This window comes from Marmota flaviventris, chromosome 11 (assembly GCF_047511675.1).
Source record: "Marmota flaviventris isolate mMarFla1 chromosome 11, mMarFla1.hap1, whole genome shotgun sequence".
NCBI lineage: Eukaryota > Metazoa > Chordata > Mammalia > Rodentia > Sciuridae > Marmota > Marmota flaviventris.
Genome location: NC_092508.1, coordinates 10358229 through 10380064, shown reverse-complemented (window position 1 = coordinate 10380064; position 21836 = coordinate 10358229). Strand labels below are relative to the sequence as shown.

At 39.8% G+C, this 21836-nt stretch overlaps 1 protein-coding gene across 1 annotated transcript in view; it reads right to left on the bottom strand.

Moving 5' to 3' along the window:
- Sphkap (SPHK1 interactor, AKAP domain containing) overlaps positions 1-20254 on the bottom strand; it is a 151162-nt gene extending 130908 nt beyond the window's left edge. Inside the window, exon 1 of the mRNA XM_071619346.1 lies at positions 20208-20254. Coding sequence (XP_071475447.1) covers positions 20208-20239 — 32 coding nt within the window. The 5' untranslated portion in view covers positions 20240-20254. The remainder of the gene's footprint in view (positions 1-20207) is intronic.
- Between the last annotated feature and the right edge of the window lie 1582 nt (positions 20255-21836).

Here is a 21836-nt window from a genome sequence, read left to right as displayed (position 1 = left end):
TTTAAATTAATTCCAGAATACAAGTGTATTTCCCAGGTACCAGGCATTTGTGAGTTATTGATAATCTTATTAAGTCTTAATTTCGTCTTATAAATTCAATATAACAATATTCTATCATGTGTGCAGTTTTAATTTTTCTTTCTGAAAAATCTGATTGCATTTTTTCAAACATTTTTATCTCAATTACTGTCGCATTGCTGACACGACTTTCTTATTTTGTTCATAACCCAATCCATTTTCTTTCAGAAGATGGAATCAAGGTTCAGAAAATGGGACCAGCATTTGTGTCTGAAGGTTAGCAAGAAATATGCTTTCCATTCACCCACCAGTAGTCACTTCCGAGATAAAACTTGGTGGAGTAAGAACCCTTTGCTTTCTGAAGGTAGATAATGAGAATAAAGTAAGTGGAACACCAATTCTTAGAAAGTTACAACTCAAGGACAGCTTTTACTAATAGGTGCTTCAGGTATGAGGCCCCATTTGAATCAAAACAACAAAAGAAGGTTGCTCACTAAAAAGACCATCCAATGAATATGATATAAATATGCATTTCGGGTTTCATAACTCCAAAATTCCCAATGAGCCAAGGTTCAAGGAACTTTGGTTTGTTCTTGGAAACTGAATCTCATCCTTTCCAGGGGAAGCGGGCACAGATTTTGCAGAGGTCGGGCAGATGAATGTATCCCCTCATTATCAGGAAAGCTCAGCCGTTGGCATAGCAGCCTTCACCGCTGCCTCATTAGATGCCACTGAGAAAGTGAACCCAGGGCAGAAAGTGAGCATATCCAGCCAGAGCAATTATGCAGAGACTTTGGGGCTTAGTCCTTAAAACTGTTGTTTTCTTATTTATCAAATGTTAGGGGTGTTGTGAACATATTTCTGAGAGAAAACCTGTTTCCTTTTTTTTTTTTTTTTTTTTTTGCAAATTATAGCTGCAAACAGGTGACAGAGCTTCCATGTGGCACAGGAGAAGGGGGCAAAAAAGAAAAAAAAAAGTCCAGTGTTAAGGAGCCATTGTTAATGGGTGCTCAGGGAGGACACTCAGCAGGTCACCATCTATGAGCCAGTTCCTAGGCAGAGCAGAACAGATTGTGTCCCATATAGAAGAGAGTTGTGGTTAGAATGTCTTCCCTTCTGAAGGATTAGTTAAGCCAAGATGTGTCAACCCAGAGAACAAAACCTACTGTGAGATAAGATTACTCACTTATATATTTACTTTTGTCGTGTTTACATTACCGTTTCCCAAGGAATCTGACATAAGTGTGTCAAATGCAATGACATGCCAGTTGTGACAGAGCTAGAAACAAGAGCTGGTAGAGTTTGGATCTGAGGTGTCCCCAAAGGCCCAAGCCATTAAAGGTTTGGTCCTCAGAATGGTGCTGTTGGGAAGTGGAGGGGCTTTAGAGGGGGCACCTCCTGGGAGGTCTTTAGATCAATGGGGATGTGTCCTTGAAGTGGGTTATGGGAACCTGGTCTCTTCTTCTTCTTCTTCCCTTCGGGCCTGAGGTGAGCAGTTTTGCTCTGCCACATGGTCCTACCATGACGTGCTACCATAAGCTCAGAGCCACATTGCCAACTAATCATGATTAAAGCCTTTAAAACTGTGAGCCAAAATAAACTTCTTCTCCACAATAAAATTGATTATCTCAGTTATTAGTTAGCATAACTGAAAACTGACTAATCCAGGAGCCAGGAGGAAGCTTCATGTATATTAGTATTCCTGATGACTATCACATGATTGCTTGGATGGCGGAATTCTCTATTGCTTCAACAAATAGTCATGGTAACATGTCCTAGACCTTGTCATGGGTTCAGATTTACTTCTGAGTTTTTCATTTTTTGAAGTAAAGTTTTCTAGAAACTACACAAGCATTAGATCTTTCCTGAAATATGAGATCAAAATGAGATTCCTTTCTAATAGTTTGTTAACAGCTCCCATTAGCCAGTTTATAAGCATAATAGGCAGAAAGATCATAATCCTTCCAAGTGATCATAAAACTAGGTAGAAATCTGTGTGCACACTCATTCTTTTAATCCTCTACAAATGACTACTGAACCTCAAACACTGCAAGTTACTCAAGATACTGCAGTGAATGTGCAGACAAAACCCAGCTCTGTGAGTTTATGTTGTATTGGATGAGACAGACAAAAAAAGCCACATGGTAAAACAGGACAAAGATAAGGAAAATAACCTTTGATATTACTCTTACAAGGTAAGTATTTTCACGTGGGTTGTCTAGTTCTCCCTACACATGAATAATGAGGACTAGGTCAGGAACTATTCAGAAACACATTCAGGGTAGTTAAATAATTTTGCTAAAGTCACATAGTATGGCACAGAACATGATTTAAAACCCATGTCTTCCAATCCCATGCCTTGGAATTTTTCCATTAGAAAGCACTGTGTATCATACAGCCCAAAAGTGCATTGAATGGTCCCAAAGAGCTGTGTTGGATATCACGGGGAAGAAAACATGTAGAAAACCTGACACAGAAAGTGTATCTGAATATTTTAGGGTTTTCCACTCACAGCCTCACACAAAGCAGGATGCAACTGGTGGGAGCAGAATTAAGCAGCTGGATAATTAGTAATAGAACACCTGTTATTCTCATTATTCTCCTTCTCCAGTTTTTTTTTATTATTATTATTAAAACTGCTTTCAGAGGGCTTTGACTTCATTTAACTTCGTGCAGGTACTTAGTTACTTTTTTTTGCTTTCCCACCCTGGCCTAGCAGTGCCCGTTGGGAGAGGTGTCATTTTGGGATGAAAGCAGTGGAGTAGAACTAGGGGACAGTGCATGAACCCAATGGTTTTACCGTTGCTCAGAATGCCTTCGCTGGAGTGTCTCAGAAATAAACACAGAGATGCTATTTAAGTGGTCACAGAAGGGCAGTGGTTGCCTTTTCTAGGTTGAGTAATTCTGATTTTTAAAGAGAAAAGAAAGTCACCAGGTAAATGAGGCATTCTGTTTTCCACAGTGTTGGTTATTTATTTATTTGTCTTTGCCACAGCCTCCAGCCTGCTGCAGAACGTGCAAGACTGAGGTGGAAATGCCAGGAACACAACAGCACGTCAAGCTGAGTGGAGCTAACGATGACTGATCTGCTTGCAAAAAGGTCAGGACACGTGCAGCAGAGTGGACATCCCGCACAGACTCATTTCTTCCGTAGCTGTGCTAAAGCAACAGGGAGATCGGGCAATTACCCAGTGAATTTAGTCAGTGCTGCTGTTCAGTGCTGGCCGTCCATTCAAACCACTCCTATTTATTGTCTAAACTGTCCACTAATGACATTCTTCACTTTCATCTCCTTTTCAGACCTCAGCGGGATGAGTGAAGGTAAAACATACAGATGTCAGACCGCTGTGATGGGGTTCACTTCTGTCTTTTGAGCACTGTGTGATTTTATTCCGGAGAGTAGGACTGAGAGACCAGTCGCACCCAGCACCAGTCTGGAGGTGGTTAAAGTGCACAGAAGTGGAAAGAATGAGAGGCAAGTTTTAAGAAACAGCTGACGTGAAAGGTCAGAGTCTGAGAGGCTGAACCCCACTGCCAATTCCACAGAGTGAACCTGGGCCCAAAAGAAAATTTTTAAAAATATAAAAAGATTGAAAATTCAGTAAGAATAGAACTAGGAGTGGGAAAAGGACAGCCATTCGCATCCTTCTGAAACTCTCAGCCGAGATTCAAATTCTCCTTCCTGAGCTTCGGACTGCAAGGCCCAGAAGCCTCCCAGATGTCTACATCTCAAGTTCAAATTCTGCATCCATCTCAAGGTCAAATTCATCCACCTGATACAGTTTTTCCCTTGGAGTTTTCAGCTTAGTTTCTGTCATTAAAATCATCTTCAATGATCTAAACTACAGAAAATTTGGATTGACCATTTACTCCTTTCCTCCTCACCCTAGATATTTAACAAATTACCAAATCCCTCCAATATGACTCTAAATATGCCTGGCATCCCACCCTTTTTAAAAAATTTTCTTTTTGCATTCTTATTTTCATTGCAAGAATTAAATTCTTCTTCATAAGCCATAGATGAGGAGACCAGGACTGGAGGCCTGTCATGGAGACTGAGGGATGGAGCAAGAAGTGGGCCCCAGTTAAAGAGCTAAGGAAGAATTTATTCAAGGCCACTGCAGTAGAGGAGAGAGACCAGAACGGAGCCTGCAACCCACTCAGCTTGAAGATCAGGAGAGCTTACTGAGAGCAGGGGTGAGGGTCACGGTCATCAATATTTGTTAACTTATCTACAGTAAACGTTCTCCTATCCTTATGACAGGAGGGGGTTTCACAAGGTGGAACAAGGCACCCACTGAGGTTGTGGTCCTAGTCTCCCACAGAGACTGGGAGAGAGGATTGCTGTCTCCCTTGATGTCTACACTTCAAGTAGACGGTTCCCAGATCCTTAAGAAAGTCTGTAGAACTTACAAGAAGCTTTCAAAATGTTGACTATATCAAAAGGTCAGAGAAATAAAATACAAATGCAAGTTTTCTAAAGAAATTGCTCTAAGAAAGTGGGGTGTGGACCTAGAGTCAGGAAGAAGCATATCTAAAAGTGAGCCCGGCAGAGGGACAAGTGACAGCTGTCTTGGTCAGTGGATGTCAGGGGCTTCCTTTCCTCCCCACGCCCACTACCCTCCACAGGGAACCAGAGGCTTTGCCTCTGTGCCGTCATGGCTCTGTCTATGCAGCTTATTTCTCCAAAGATGTCTTCAAAATCTCCCTCCAGAGCAATTTATTGTTTGTTGACAGCCTCCAGGAACATGGTGTGGTGCTAGGAGGCTGAAAAGGAGTTCTCTTGCCCTTGGTGACGCGCCTCACCCTTGTCTGCCAGCAAGGCCTTTAATGTCAGAACCTGCATCACTCTGGGAAGACAAAATGGCCAAGCTACAGATTAGGGCAGAGGAATTCTCCCGAGTTTGAGTTTGGTGTTTTGAATGAATCTGAGCTGATGCTATCAGTGGACTTAGGAACTTGGAAGCAGGGGATGTGGAATATTTTAATCATCGTGTCTCTCTTCCCCAGTGTAATGAGTCAGTATGTTCTTTAGCTAGATATATGTGAACCCCCTGAATGAAATACTCAAATAGACTTATATGGTTAGGCACGACTTATATGCCAATCAAATATACATCTATGGGACATGAATGTTTTTTAAGTATACTCGTTTGACATTCATAAACCTTGGTGTTAGTGTGAGGTAATAAATGTTTACCGTCGGTGGTCTGGACCCATTTCCCTTTTCTGTACAATGACTCTCTTGGTTTTTCAAACAATACATTAGTATCTATGTTCTCTGTGCTCGTAGAAATAAATAATTTCTATGAAATTATTTATTCATTGCTGATACTGATATGGACTACAGATAACATTTAAGTTTCTCTTATTCATTTAATAAATGTTTCTCCAAGACATTGGGAAAAATATAATACTAGATGCGGCAGATACAATGGTGACCAGAGGTGGACGTGTGTCCTGTTTTCAACAAACTCAGTGTGTGGAGCAGCCAAAAATTAAATGATAACTGTGTCAGCCTCATGGGTTTCAATGATGTGGGAGAGTCTGACTTAGTGAAAGTAGAGGAGAGGTTTCACTGAGAATCTGACTGTTAAGGAGGGATGGGACTAACCAGGTGAGGAAGAGAAGAGGGGATTCCAAGTGAAGGGGCCTGGTGTGTAGGAGTGCCCCAGGGTGGGTCACTCCACATGGCAATGGGAAACAAGTCTAGAGAAGGTTGAACAGGAGCCCAGCGGAGAGGATGTGAGACCTGTGAGACCTTGGTATTCTAGTGGAGGTGAGTGGGAGGATAAGGAGCTGGCTCAATCCAGAAACAAGGATATTTTGCTCCAGAATGTTAGTTATCCTGGCTTTGTGCTCTGGTTTAAGTATGTGGTAATCAGTTCAAAGCCTTGTGTATGGGATTGCCAGTGCTGTGGACAGCTTTACAGAACCGACAGCTTGCCTACCTACTACATCACATGAAATTTGAGCATTGCAGACATTCTTATTCCTTCAGAAGTACAATTCATGGGCCCAAGTGGTGGCCCAAGGATGGAATCAACAGATGACAAAATGTTCTTACAAATTATTAGGAATATGCTTTGCTTTTGATTTTGGTAGATGCTGGTTGTAACCTACCATATTCTTTCTCTAATAACTCCTGCACTCTATAAATCAAGAGCCAGCCCTCTTCAGAGACTTAGGCTTTCTGCTTCTATGTACTTTACCTCCAAACAGATAAGGTCAGGGGCAAGTAGATTCCCCGAAAAGGAAGCCCCCTGCATGCCTGCATCCTTTTAATAGGTGCACGAGAGCATCTAAGGAGTTCAGTGGAGAATGTGGGTGAATTTCAGGCATTAATTATGACATAGGCATTGATATTTTAATGGCATTAATATGTTGTGAAAAGGTCTCTTGTATTTGAAATATAGTCACTGGCCACATCAATTAGATATTCAGCTGGATTATTTATCAGTAATTTTTATCTCGGTTTATGTTTGAATAAGACCACTGGTTTGGTCATTTTTGCTAAATGATACTTGTGCATCCATAAATTGTTTTTGTATCAACCCAGTGGGAAGAATTCTATGAAATTATTTATTCATTGCTGATACTGAAAACAGGGATTATGTGCCACACATATTTCATATATTGCTATATTACCTTAATCTTGAAAAGTAGAAGTTAGGAAAGGCATAGAGGTTGTAGGATCCATAAGGAGAGGGAGTTCAGACCTTCTTAAACCCAATGCCACGAGGAAGTGGCAGACCTCTGGGAGGCACAGCTGATTTGTGCCCATAGAAGCTGAGCCAGGAAGCACTGGGGCTCCCCGATGAAACGGATCCTGCTGTCCCACTTTTAAAGTGAGCAGGGAGCGGCTGTTCGTCAGTTAAGAACTGGATAGCAGCAGCTGTGAGGAGCTGGGCTACAGACACTGTCCAGTGTTTTATAGTGGATGTGGATTCATGCATGACCTTGGAGAAGGAAATGGAGACTCTTTAATCATGAAAATTATTAGGGCAATTGAGTAGCAGACCCAGAGACCTAGAGAGAAACAGAGGTGAACAAGTATATATAGAGATTTTAAGAACACAAATAAAATAAATGTTCTCTATTGAACACTTAGCAAATGTTAGGAGCAACTTTTTTTTTTTTTTTTTTTTTTTTTTATTGAATTCTACCAGCTTTAGTACCTGCATGTACAGTGCAGCCCAAGGAACCCAAGGGATCTGCTTTCCTCCCCTCCCAGCATCCATCCATTCTCAAGCCCTCTCACTCACACTTCTGCTCTGGTTCTCTGCCATCCTCTCCCTCGCCCACTCTCCCATCTTTCCTCCCTAGTACTGTAGAGGAGAGGCTGACTGTTTTTATCTACAAAGTGCACAAAGGGTCAGGCAGGACACTTGAGCATGAAGGCAGTAGTGCCACCTTCTTTGCTACTTACACTGGAGAACATGGTAATACCTCAATAAACATCACAGGGGAGAATTCTCCTGGTGGCTGTCTGTCTGCATGGCACATGACCAACCTCTGTGTGTCTGGTACCTGTTTATCTCTAGACTACAAAAACCTTTATAGCATCCTCTTAATGATAATCACTACTCTTGAGTGACCCTCTTCTGCTGATCCTGTGATCTTAGCACCCTATTCCCCTCCTTTGCCCTCAAGAGTTGTGCTACTGAATTATGGGTAATTATAATTATAATTAATAGGCAACAATAACAACTCCTGTTTATGGAGCATTTACAATATACTAGGTATTGGGCTCTGTCCTTTATGTGTATATTTTGATTAGGGTTTCCAGGCACCTGTAACTTGAAAAACTTCAGTGATATCACATTATTTTTAGAATGAGCATCTACTGGTTCCCAAGGCTTAGCATACTCTGGCCTCTAATGTTCAGGTCTTATTTCTTCCTCCCCTTTTCCTCATTGCCTGAACTCCAGGCACCAGTGGAGTTAACAGGTACCTTACCTGGTATACACTAAAGGTTCAATGTGGGTACTGAATGAATGAATGAATGAATGAATAAATAAATTCTGTTTTCCCAAGGCTTGTACCTGTCTTGAACTTGGCCTCTACTCCCTATCAAGAGGCTTGTTTCTGTGGCAGCACTTTCTCGCCTGCCTTGGAGGCTTTTGGAATTATTATAGGGATCAGTGACGATAATTGTGAAGGAGTAGATAGACATTAATGTCACTGAGGTCCTGGTCACTACAGACACTGCCAGGAAATCACTGCATGGCTTTAATCTAATTGACCTTCTGACTATCTTTTAGATTTTGAGCAACACTGTGGTCCCATTGAAAGAGAAGAGGAGTGATATATATTGAGGGTCTGCTCTATCTTCCTGGAAAAAAAAAATGGTGCTTTCATATATTCTATTCAAATTACTACCCACGCATCAGAAAGAGAATAATAATTGTGAGGTATTTTGAAACCATGATGGCCTCTTTAATGCTAGCTTGACTGATAGATGGAAACATTCAATCTGAAATGTCTGACTGTAGCTGCCTTGCTCAGTCAGACAATCCACCCATGTACAGACAATGTTGTGAAGCTGGAAAAGATTTCAGAAGTGCTGTTCCTCGAAGAAAGTCTGGTAAACTTCATCACTGCAAATTGTCTCCCAAAAGGTCAGATGTCTTTTTTATTCACAGACCATGCCCTGCAGTTGCAAGGTTGTGTAAGGTAAAGTTCAAGTTTTATTAACTAATAGACCAAATATATAAGAATGAGTCTCCAGTAAAGATCTCTCCCTCTTTGAGTGTTTCTACCTGTCAAAACAGTACCTTTGTATTGTATAACACTTATCTGATGATGGTTTAAGAGGTGGTGACTTTTATTTAAATAAAGTGCTAATTAATTGAAATGACAAATTTTGCTGAAGATGAAGGATTTCAGAAAGGTGAAGAACGTAACTGTTAGAAAACTCTTTAAGCACAAGTCAATCACATCACTAAATGGAAATCTGGAAGAAGGCAACCAGATAATATCAAAAGAAGAGAAAATCAATGAGAACTGACAGGACAGATGCTTCACACAAGAGATGGATTTGAGAGTCAAAGAGTTAAAGGGAATGTTGGCAAAATTGATGAGGCTGCTGAGTACGGCTATAGAATTGACACTGTTTCCGATCTCGAAACAGAATACCATGTTCACACATAATTTTAAAGGGAAAATTATGACCTTCCAATCCAGCCACACCTAATTTATTATTTGTTCATTATGTCATTCAGATTTCCTTTTGAGATACTGGTAAAATTAGCTAATTATAATGTTATTTTTTTGAATGACAAATTTCCAACCAATCATACTAATGTTGTTCACGATTTCATATGACACAGACATCTTTGTAGCAAATTTACTTTACACATCTTTTTCTGGGTTCCATTTATCTTCTTGTAGCACACATTCAAATCGCTACATTCTTTCCCTTTAAACAAGCAGGTGAGCATCCCTTCCTATTTTTTTTCCCCACTCCCAACCATTCATACCAGTACTGTAAAGTCTTCCAGCTTAAAACCTGGGTTAGATTTCCACCTTTTCTGCATTTCTTTACATATCCTGTATCCATCCTGTGAAGTCTTGGGCTTGGGATAAACACTGAAGAAAATGTCATTGTTCACACTGCTCCCACATTCCTTTCCCTGTATGAAGAACCGCTGTGACCTTCAAGGACTCAGGGTCATTCAGTTTGTGAGAACTGTGCTGGGGCATGCCACTTTCCATGTATATTGAATCTCTTCCTTGCACACTTCTTCTTGAGTGATTCATGTGGTGAAATTGCAGCTCATTTCCTAAATTACACGATTCCTGTGAAGTGACCACATTTTCTCCATCTTTATAGGAGAGGAAGATTAACACCGTTTTAACAGAATGCCTGGTCAGATCACTGACTTGCTGATAATTACAGGAGTGGAGTGGAGTGAATGAGCCTTTTTAGTTGCTACCTAGGAACACTGTTGATTCAGTAGAAAAAAAAATATAAAAGTTAAAAATCTTCAAGGTATATCAAGAGCATGAGTCAGCAGTGACTATACCCTATGGGGCCAACATTTTACTTAGAGAAAAAAGAAAGGCTTCAATTAGTTATTTTTATCTGAATAGCTTAGATAAATTCTGTGATTATATTTGTCCACATGAACTAAGTGGAAGAATTGACTACTCAAACTGAAAATGAATGAATAAGTCTATTCATAGGCAGAGTTTATAAAAAGCCATTTACTGTATCTGTTTATCTTCTTAGTTCAAAATCATAGACATGTAGGAGAAAAGTAAATTTTTTGTTTAATTTATGGTAATCTTGAATTATAAAGAGAGAAAAGGATTAATTCTCCTTGTAACTTTGAAAGCAATAGTAAATATTTTAAAGTTTCTATAATTTTATTCAGTGTATTTTAATATTTTAGGAAAGTACACTAAAGTGTGACATGTGAAAACTGAAAAGGTATTTTAAGTATTAATTCCCCTGATATAAATTGGTAGCCATTGTGTATATAAATTATATATATATATATATATATATATATATATATATATATATATATATATCTAACATATATATTTGATGAATAATTGAGAAATCTCTTTTATAAAACTCTAGCAGTATATTTTATTTTATATTCATTCTAAAACAGTTGGTTTTACTTCAATGCACTAACTGTTCTAAAGAAATTCCTTAAAACTTTTCAGATGGAGTATATCATTGAAAAAAGTATAATTAAAATAGAAACAGACCATTGCCATATATAAGTTCAATTGCTCTGATACATAGGAAAATTATCATTTTCCTTTGCTTATAATGAAATAATTGAGTGAGTGATTGATTTAGCTATGGATACTCCATCGTGTTTCACTAAGAATTTGGATAGCTAACAGAAAAGATATATATGAAAAAAATGATAAAACGTGAGTTTTATCAATTTGATGCTTAGCTCAGCTACACCAAATCACTCAGGGCTAGGGAATATAGAAATATAAAAAGAGGCCCATATCATGGCTAAAAACAGCACAGATATTGAAATCATAAACTTCTACTCTGCTGTTACACTTGAGCTCTGAACTTATTTCTAGGAATTCTAGAAGCTGAAGGGCAATGATCATGTGAGCGGTTACATCGAAATTGTTTTTTTCTCATAGAAAAGTGGAGCAGATTTTTAGAAATGGGTAGTAGATGTATTGTACCAGAAAATTCTGAGAGCTTCTGATTATGTTTTGGAGATTAGTGTTATTGTTATTGTTGCTGCTGTTATGATTTCAAACAAACCCAATGTAGTAATAAGTATAATCAGGAGTTCAGGGTTTTATTATCAGCTCTATCTCCAAATATTTGTGTGATTTGAGTAATTCACATAACCTTCCTTGACTTTGTTTTTTTTTTCCGGCTGTGAAGGACAGGATTGATGACCGGGCAAGATGACCTTTGCCAAAGTCCTATCTACTTCTAATATCCTCTGCACTACATGTTCTCATTTTTCTAGCACAGAGAGAATAGCCCTTGGTGTTTCAAAAGGCATGATTTATAGTTGAATTTCTCCTCAGGGAAAAATTATTTTAAGAAGTTATGGGTTACCTGTCAATCATGTCAAATGTTGTTGACGAGGGAGCGGAAGGCTGATCAGTCTGTAGTTTGAAAACCATCCCTTTGGAAATGAAAAGAAAACTATTGCCCAGGGTGTCCCAGTATCTGCTCTCTTGTGTTTCCCTCAATCCCTCTCCACATGGCCCCAGCTACCTCCAAGATGCGCAGGCACTTGTGTGCTGATCATGGAAGGAGGACAGGGGCTTATTCTTCTTCCCTTTTTTCAGGGTCTATCTGGACCTGCTCTATCCTCTTAAATAGTCTTTGCCAATTTGATGCTTATTTCAGCTCAACAACACCAAATGACTTCTGCATCACAGAGGAGGAAGCAATAGTCTTGTCACCTTTCCCTTTTATTTAATGAAGAAAGAAAGAAGGAAGGAGGAGAGAGAGGAAGAAATAAATAAGTCACTCTAGTTACAATCTCAAGTACTGTTTGAGAGCCAACAATGGTCAAGTTTTAGGACAATTAATGCTTCTGGCAGACAGACTAGTGATCCTCCCAAATACATGCACATCCTAATCCCGGGAAGCTGTGAATCTGTCATGTTATATGGCAAGGCAGAATCAGGTTTCAAGATGGAATTAAGGTCATTAATCAGCTGACCTCAATATAGGAAGATTAAGCTGGATATCTAGGGGACAAATGTAATCACAAGGATTAGTAAGAATGGGAGAAGGAGGCAGAAGAGGTCAGAAGTTGGAGAGATGCAAACTGAAGACTCAACCCTAACTTGGTGGCTCTGAAGAAGGAGGAAGCTAGTCATGAGGCCAGGGGACTGGCAGTCTCTGGAAGTCGGAATAGGCACTGAGCTAGTTTCTCCAGAAAAACCTCCAGAAATGCAGCCCTGCCAACACCTTGGCTTTACCCCAGGGAGGTCCATGTCAGACTTCTGACACATGGAACTGTGAGATAATGGATTTGTGTGTTAAGACATTGATTATATGGCAATTTATTAAAGAAGCATGAGAAAAGTAATGCAATGTCTTTATGTTTTTTGAACTAACCTGAGTGTCTAAAACCATGTCTACTCTAAGAAGTTTAGAAGTTTAGGCTACTTTTTAAAAATAATTTGGTTATGTGTGTATTTAAAATAAAAGGGATAGAAGGAGACACATTAATTCACATGTGTTTTTGTTTGTTTTTATTAGATTAAAAACACTCAAACCATATTGCAGAACATGCCAACTCTTGTATCTCAAGTGGAAATGTAGCTTGGTGTGCAGGTAGAGATTTTAATGTCTGGATTTTTAGCGTTCATTGGGAACACAGATTTTAATTCACATGCTAAATCCCACTGACTGTCACTCCCTATGTTTCCACTGTTTTCCTGTGATTGTGTCAAATTCTCTATCATACCCATCTGTCTTCATAGTGCTTGTGAGTCAGAAATCATATTTGAGACCTGCTGAATCAAAAGGTGTTCAGAAAAAAATGGCATGTTGTTATTATATATCATGCTAATTAAGGTCAGGAACCATTTCTGACTCATTATTATTCACGATTCAGTAAGTTTCTTGGAACAGGAGATCAAAAATGTCTAAAATAAATGAAGCCTTGTGGCAGAGGAGGTCTTAAAGAACCCCAGAGTCTGAAGGTACAAGCATTAGGAAATGAAGTGGAACAGGGAGATAATCAGATGACATTGGATTTGGAATTTGGAATTTTATACTTCAAGCTTGGCTCTGTCGTTCCCTGACTGAGTGACCTTGAATGTCATTGAAACTCTGAGCCTTGGTTCCTCATCTTTAAAAGTGGGCTGTAAATAATAGCTCCTACTCTAGTTGCCACTTGGGGAAACTGTCATACTGCAAAATATGTCTGACTTCCAATAAAATAATTACAAGTCATATGAAAAATCAAGGAAAAAATTAAAAACACTCTCAAGAGATAAAGGAACCAACAGAACCAGATCAGACTCAGGTATGACAAAGAAGTTGGAACTACATTATAAGAAATCAAAAATAATGATTATTATTTTCATGGTTCTGGAGAAGGAGGTGGGCAGCCTGCAAACTTACTTGGGTAATTGCAGTAGAAAGATAAAAACTGTAAGACAAAATAAAATGTTAGCCCTGAAACCAGATGAAAAATGATTTTAACCAATTAATCATTGGTAGAATCAACTCACTTGAGAAAAGGATTGATGGACTTGAAGATAGATCAGTGCAAATTACCTGCCTGAAACAAATACTATAGGAGGGGGGACAACAAAGATCACCACAGAAGAGAGCATCAGAGGAATGTTCTAATGATGTGTGCAGTTGGAAGAGATTATTCCCAAGCTTTTACCAGAATTAATAACAGACACCAAGTCACCAATCCAAGAAAGTTAGAGAATACCAGTCAGGATAAGTACACGCACACACGCACCCCCTCCATTAGCACATCACATCCAAATTGCTCTAAACAGGACACACAGAAAATCTTGAAGACAGGAGGAGATGAAAGACAAAAGACATAGAAAGGAATAAAGGTAAGAATGACAACAGCTTCTCAGCAGAGACCATAAAAGTCAAAAGACAGAAGAGGACTGGCTAGAGAGAGAGAGAGAGAGAGAGAAGAGAGAAATGATGGTCAACCTAGAACCCCATTCTCATAAAAGGCCTGCTTCAAAGAGATACAAGCTTTCCTGGAGAAGCAAAAATAGAATTCACTGCAGGCAGACCTGCTTTACAGGAAATGGAAAGGCATACTCTTTGGCCACAAGGTGTGCAGCCAGTCTGTACAGTTAAATATGTACAGTTGAGTGTCAGACATGGAATAAGCTAAGGGTAATCCAAATTCACTTTTTGTTATTTCTAATTGTTCTGAAAAAAAATCTGGTGGTTTAAAAGAAATACAATAATATACACTATGTTTATAGCATTTATAAAAATAAAATATATGATGAAATAGGACAAAGTATCAAAGGAAAGAATTTGGAATGTATACCTGAAAATGCTTACACTGGATGTGGAGTGGCATATTATAACTTGAAGTTAGACTGATTTATAAAAGATATATACTCTAAACTGTGGGGGACCCCAATGTTTTTGACAAAATATAAATAAATAGTAAGTCAATAAATGAGATAAAATGGAATTATAGAAAGTTTTCATTTAACACAAATGAGAGAGAGAGAGAGAGAGAGAGAGAGAGAGAGAGAGAGAGAGAGAGAAAGTGAAAGAACAAATGGCACAAATAGAAAACAGGCAACTGGCTGAAAGATTTAAATCCAGCCCTATGCACAATCATAATAAATATAAATGGTCTAATTACATCAATTAAAATAAAGGGATTGTTAGGTGAGAGGTAAAAAGAGTATGATATCACACCCTGTCCAAAATAAATAATTTAAAATTATTATTATTAATCCTAAGTAGATTAAAAGCAAAAAGATAGAAAAAATAAACCAAAAGAAAACTAGAGTAGTGTACTAATTTCAGAGAAAGTAGACTGCATGTCTAAGTCATGTGAGCTATTTACTAGTACTGATTTTTAAATTCTATTATGAATTGTATTTGCAGAGATTTATCCATTATGATCGGTATCAAAGCTCAAACATAGCACTGTTGCTTGTCCTTCACCCAGGCTATCTCAATTTGTCCTCAAAACATCCTTCCAAGTGTTTGAAGTGTGTTTTTTGTTCACATTTCATGGATGATGAAAAAAATCTACAGAGTAGATAAGCATTTTTCTTCGGAATGGATAGCCAATAACTATCATGGTAGAACCAGGATCTTATTTACAAAAGAGTAAGGTTTTACTGCACCTTACGTAAGCGTAATGTTTCTCTCCTCATATGGGGGAATATTAAAACAAATCACCCATGCTCTAGGCCTAGTGTTCTCTCACACAAGTGGGTGTTGCTTCAGTTCTTTTTAATGCCTTGATTTCTCACTTACCTCTTTTAAGAGTGTGAGATGTTGATCCACTGAGTGCCCAAGTGAGAGATGCCCAGGCTGTCACGGTCATTCATTCTCCAAAAGGACTAAACACCATGTTTCAACATACCAAGTATATTACTATCTCTTTTTTCCTTAAAGATCTTTGGATTGGAAACTCACGCAAACAGAGAAAACCTGCATTCAAATGAGTAATACTATCTAAAGGAGACTTCTTCAAAACAACATGCTTCCTACTTAGTTCATTTATGAGTTGAGTGTTTTTAGCAGATATGTACATATTCTACTGAAGGCACCGCATGGATAGAGGTCAAGGACTTATAAAAGTTGCCAGTACCTGAAGTGCAGTGCGAGTGATGCACTTCAAGACTTTTATGAAGTTATTTCTATTGGAAATTGCTGTCAGAGTTCCCATCTCTTCACGAGGTACCTGTTACCCAGTAGCAATGCAGGTTCCCAGAGTCTTGGCCATCTGGATTTACTAATCCCCAGTTGTACCTTGTGGGGTGGTGTTGTCCTGACATTTATGAATTGGTCATGTGGCTGCAGCTTAGCATGACCTTAAGGACAGCATTCCAGGGTGAAGCATCATCTAAGTTTACACCTAAGGCAGCATAAGATATTCATTTCTGTTCCTCAACTTACGAGTATTAGATCAGTTTTTTTTTTTCCTCAAGAGTTTTCCAGAAACAGGACACAGAAACATAAATACACTCTTGCATTTCTCATTTTGAATGAAACTGAGGACCTAACCATAAAGTAAAACTTTGCTGATACAGGGCCCTTGTTAAAAGTATCTGTATTACAATTAGTTTAGTTTTCTTTTTTCCTCCTGGAACTAAGATTCTGAGAGACATAATCTTGAGGTTCAGGTGAATTTTAGTGACATATTGCCATGTAAACTTCAGGTTAATTAAAATAATCTGACAGGAAACCTAAATCAGTATGCCTAATTGTTTTCAAAAGTTCATCTTTGATCAACTTTGGTTTTCTATGTGAGTCATGTCAAAACTTTATTATTGAAATAAAATCTGATAAGTTAAAAGAGAAGAAAAAATATGTGAAAATATTTAGGAAATAAGAGAAGACTTCTTTTTTAAACTTTTAACTCAAGTTTAGATGTGGTCAAAGTGACAAATCATTTCTGTTTACAAAAGAAAGAAAAATATTTTCAGTACTTGCTGCCTTTAAAAGATAATCCTCTTGCGTTTAGACTGCCCCCATGTGTTCTAAGAATGACATCAGTTATTTGTCAAATTGTGTTTAGAATTTCTTTTCCCCCCATTTGAAATAAAGTGTGTGGGTTCTCAATCAATAGAAGAAAGAAACCAGAAGAACTTTGGGGGTGACCTAGCCCTGCTACATACTATTTGTGTAAATTTTAAAAATCCAATTTTTTTCTTTATTTTTCTTTTGTTTTAGAGTTTTTGATAGGAAGTGGATAAATATCTGTAATAATTAATGCAGAGGATATAATGATCAAATTACCCAAGGAGGGATATCACTTGATAAATAAAACAGGCTTTGCTTCTGTGAGGAGAAACTTCCATACAATAAATGTGCTACTGGATGTGTTGGAGGAGAGACGTTGGATTCTTTTATTTTCCTAAAACCTAGTTGTGTGTCCTTAGAAAATTCAATAAACTTTTTGTAAAATAGACGACTGAGGAAACTCTACCAAAACTTCTAAATAAAACCCCGACTCCCACCCCCTACCAAAAAGCAGCTTCCTTTAAAATGTATTCTTTCTTTGAACTGGACTACTAGTCAAAAAACACTTGGATTCTGTGTTTATAATGCAACGAAGATTCTGGATTTATAATGCAACAAACGAGGAAGCATTTAATTCCTTCACAGTTCGGTTTCCTTTTTGGAAACCTCTTTCAACTTTGATGAACAGTGATTTTAAGAAATTTGCAATGTAATCCACATAATCTATTTTGCATTTGAAAATGAAAATATTCATAGTAAAAATGAATTGGAGCTTTCACAGCAGTAACATAATGTAGTATGGTAATTCGAAGAATCAACATTTTCTTTTTTATTTTTTTTTTCTACTATTTTTATTATAAAAGCTTTATAATTTAAATTTTTTTTTTCATTTTTTATTGTTGGCTCTTCAAAACATTACATAGTTCTTGATATATCATATTTCACACTTTGATTCAAGTGGGTTATGAGCTCCCATTTTTACCCCATATACAGATTGCAGAATCACATCAGTTACACATCCATTGATTTACATATTGCCATACTAGTGTCTGTTGTGTTCTGCTGCCTTTCCTATCCTCTACTATCCCCCCTCCCCTCCCCTCAACATTTTCTTTTTTAAAAACCCATGTTTTAAAGTTTATAAAGTATATGAGGCAAATTAAATTTTGAGCTCAATCTTCACAGAATATTGCTTGATTAAAAATCTCATTTATACATTTAATTAAACACACTAAGAAAATGGAAAAGCCAATAAAGAAAATGTGTTCTTTAATTAACTCACTATATGACCACATCATTTTGTTTTCTCTGTCTGGTTGCTGAAAGGAATTTCTAAACTGTTTTATATCCTTGCTCATCCTTGTTATATATTCTTGCTCAAGAGAAGCAAGGATTTATAATCACCAACTTAATTTTATCAGATACTGAAAATGTTTCAGATTTGTACAATGTGAGCCTTGACTGATACTAATTTGATGTTTCCTAGTCATTGTAATCTTCTTAAAAACATTTGTGTATAATATCCAATCATTAGTTCTTCAATATTCAAGGTTTTGTGGATAAGTCGTATGACTAATACATGTTTGTATACATAATTTAAAATTCTATTTTGCTTTTTGCATATGTAACTCATCAATTGGAGTTAATATACATGGATAAGGATGCTAATAAAATAGATGAAATTACTACACTGATTTGTGAGAATGTGATATCTCTGGGAGAATAGGCAGCTATATTCCAAAAGTTTAATTTTCTGCAGCTGATGTTAAATCTCTATGGAGAGTTGAATAGACTACTATAAGACATAGAGCAATATCAGTGCAGTCAGTCTGTTATTTATAGGGTCATCACGTAGAAATAATTTTAAGAAATTATTATCACAATGTATTTCTAATATTCATAAAATGCCCCCCCCATTTGAATAAGAATAAACCATGATTCAGTCACAGTGGTATTGGTCTGTAAAACTCGATTTCAAATAAGTGATCTATTAAAAGTATCTATATTAGAATGGTGGGGACACTTAGTTCATCATTTCAAGTTACATGACCTTTTGCCCTAAGTAGTAGTTTAAAAAATCTTATAGCGGTTCATACTTGTCCTCTTCCTGCAGCCGGAATTGAAAGACTTAGTGGTCCTTTGACCATGTTTGACTCAGAATATTACAAACTTTTCACTTAAGAACAGCTTTGGGCATTGCACAGTAATCCCGATGGGTCTTTCAGAAGCCTTTTGGTACCCTCATGGTAAGATATGCTTATGGGGGTCTCTAGATGGCGGGCTTCAAAGGTTTGAAAGGCAGTCTCTAACCCCCTCTACCACCCGGACCCCACTCCCACCTCCTGCTTGGCTACTTGGTAATATAATATCAGCTACATATGTGCCCAGCCTGTGGGCGTTGGGTCTTGCTGCTCTCCAAGAATCCAAGCTTAAAGTGTTTATTCCAGTGTCTGATATTCTCAACTCGACAGGATGCTACCTAGATATTTGGGGAAAGGAGGAAGTAGAAGATGATAAGAGGATCAACACTAAGCTCCATAGGAGGAGAGGTGAGGCGGTGCTGGCCATAGCACTACCCTGGACCTGTGAGTACAGAATCCTCCTCCCCAGAGTGTGAATGCTCCCGGATGCGCCAAACCACAGAGAGAGCAAAGCTACCTGCCCAGCTGCTGGAGCCCAGCTAGAGCCAGGATCCCAATTTACCCCTGAGATTTACCGTGCAAGAAAGAGAAAATTCCCAGGTTCTTGGATTCTCAGATTGTATCTGAAGGAGAGCAGTGCAGGAGCCAAGGGAGTGGAGGAGACAGGAGCAGACTAGCACTTCACCTGGAACCCCAGCGCCCTAGCCTCAGCGCTGAGAGTCTGGAAATGCTAAAGGAGTCCAGATGTTAAAGGAGTAATTAGCAGACTGGCGTAGGGGTGGGGGGTGTAAGGCAGGCGGGGAGGGTGGACTGGAAGGGGCTGAGGTCTCTTCTGTTCTGGATCACTGTAGGCGCGGTTTAGGTGCCCGGCGGAGGTTGAGGCCATCTACCCTCACCCCTACCAACCACCATTCCTCACCCCAGCACCTCCAGACACCCGCCCAGGTCAAGATAAGGGAAGAGGGGACAGTTTGCCTTAGTCCTGCTTCATCCGGTTTTCATCCCTACCTTGGAATCCGCGTCCCCGACAAGGCGGAGAAAACCTCTCCAGCTTGGCTCCAGGGTACCTCGCAGGGCAGAGGACATCTCAGTCCCAGGGACCTAGAGGAGGGCACCGAGCGGTCCCCCATCCCCTGTAGCCTCTATGCTCAGGCCCCACCCAACATCGCGCCCAGCGGGGGCAGCTGACAGGACAGCGATCATTGGAGAGTGGCTCCCACAGCCGGTGCGGGACTTAATTGCTAGTGCAGCGACCCCAAGCTCCTTCATTGGTGACCCGCGCAAACCGAAGAGCCCCAGGGCAAGTTTCTGAGCGAACCCGAAGCTCAGAACGGAGTTTGAGGGCCATTGGGTTGGGCATAGGGGCAAGCGAGTCTTACCTTGGTACCGAGAGCAGGGAGTTGCCATCCATTGTTTACAGGCGCTAAGGAAAGGCGGAGGATGGGAAGTCTGCGGTGCGAGAAACTGGCTCCCCAAGAGCCGGCACCGATGCGCGCGGGGACAGAAGCACGCGGGGACAGATGCGCAGCGGAGGCAGCTGAGGCTCGCTCCTCCCTGGAGGGGAAGCGCCGAGCGCAGCGACCTCCCAGTGGTTCCCTCGCACGGTTGAGTCAGACGGTGCGGAGCGCTTGGCGAGCGCTTGGCGAGCGCTTCTACCCTCTGCGAGGCTGCTGCTTCCTTCCTCCAGGATACCCAAGTGTCAGCTGCCCCGGGTTGCTTCTCAGCTTTCCCTGCCACTCCCCGCGCCCAACAGCGGAGGTGACTCGATAGTCTCTCTCTCCCCGCCCCACGGTCCGGTGCCCTCCCTCCGGTTCTCTCCCGTCAAGGCAAGTGAGAGCCTTGAAGTTGCTCACCCACTTTCTCACAGTCGCGCTGTCCAGCAATTCCCGCTTTCTCCACTGGGCGCGCACCACACCTTTGGCTGCCCCTACTTTTATTTTCCTTTGGCTTCTGGCACATGATGGTTGATCACCCAGAAGAGTGCACCCAACTCGTTTCCTTTCGCTTGGCCTTTCTCTTCCGTTTTTGGTCCTCACATTTCGTTATCTATTTCATTCCCCTTAATTGTCACCAGTCAATCTCTTACCGTGTCAGAACCTGGGAACACAGAGAGATTTCAAAACCTGTGACAGTGGCCATCCTTCTGAAGCCAGCTCTGAGTCTGGAAGCTGTCACAAATGTCACCATTGCCTGATCCGTATATCCTTGAGCAAAAATGAGCATTGTTTAAAAAAGGATAGCAGAAAATGTCTGTTAAGATGGGGACACAGTTTATTCTTTTTTTTTTTTTTTAATTAAAAAACAAACTAAAAAGGGAAAGCTGGAGACTGCCAGGATTGGGAAACTGGAATAAATGCACTTTTTCTTACTGCTCCTTGTAAGTACAACTAAACCCGTGGAGATTATAAAACAGACATAACAAGAAGGGGAACAGAGCATGTAAGGCAGCCAGGGACCTTGAGACTTAAGGAATGTCCCAGGGGTGGGTTTCTGGGCTTTTCTTTCCACCATATACATCCCAGACTTGGGCTAAAGAAGATGACAACCTGTTGATGTCAAAGATAGCAACAGAAAAAGCCCCAATAAAAGCTTCCCTCTCTAGTGAAATGTGGAGGCAGCCTAGCAAGACAGAAAATTCACAGACAATGACTGCTTCACCCTGGCTAACACATAAGAGAAATCTGAGACTCCACTCTCAGCTGCCCATCAAAGGCTAAAGGAAAAGTCCACAGTTCTCTGTTGCTGGGCTGAAGGAATGCAAGTGATGTCTCTGGGTCAGGTGGTATCAGAGAAGACTGAATGGGGATCAGGACTTTCATCACCTCTAGTACCTAACACACTCTCCAGTCCTTTCTCACCCTGGTCATGGTGCCAGTGGTGCCTGGCTTTCCATGTCCATACAATAGTGGGGCCTCCTTCCTATCCACTCACATAGGTAGTATTAAGGCAAGGTAGGAAGCCAGGACTTTTAACCCCTAAGACAGTAGTAACCCTCTTTCCCCACTTTG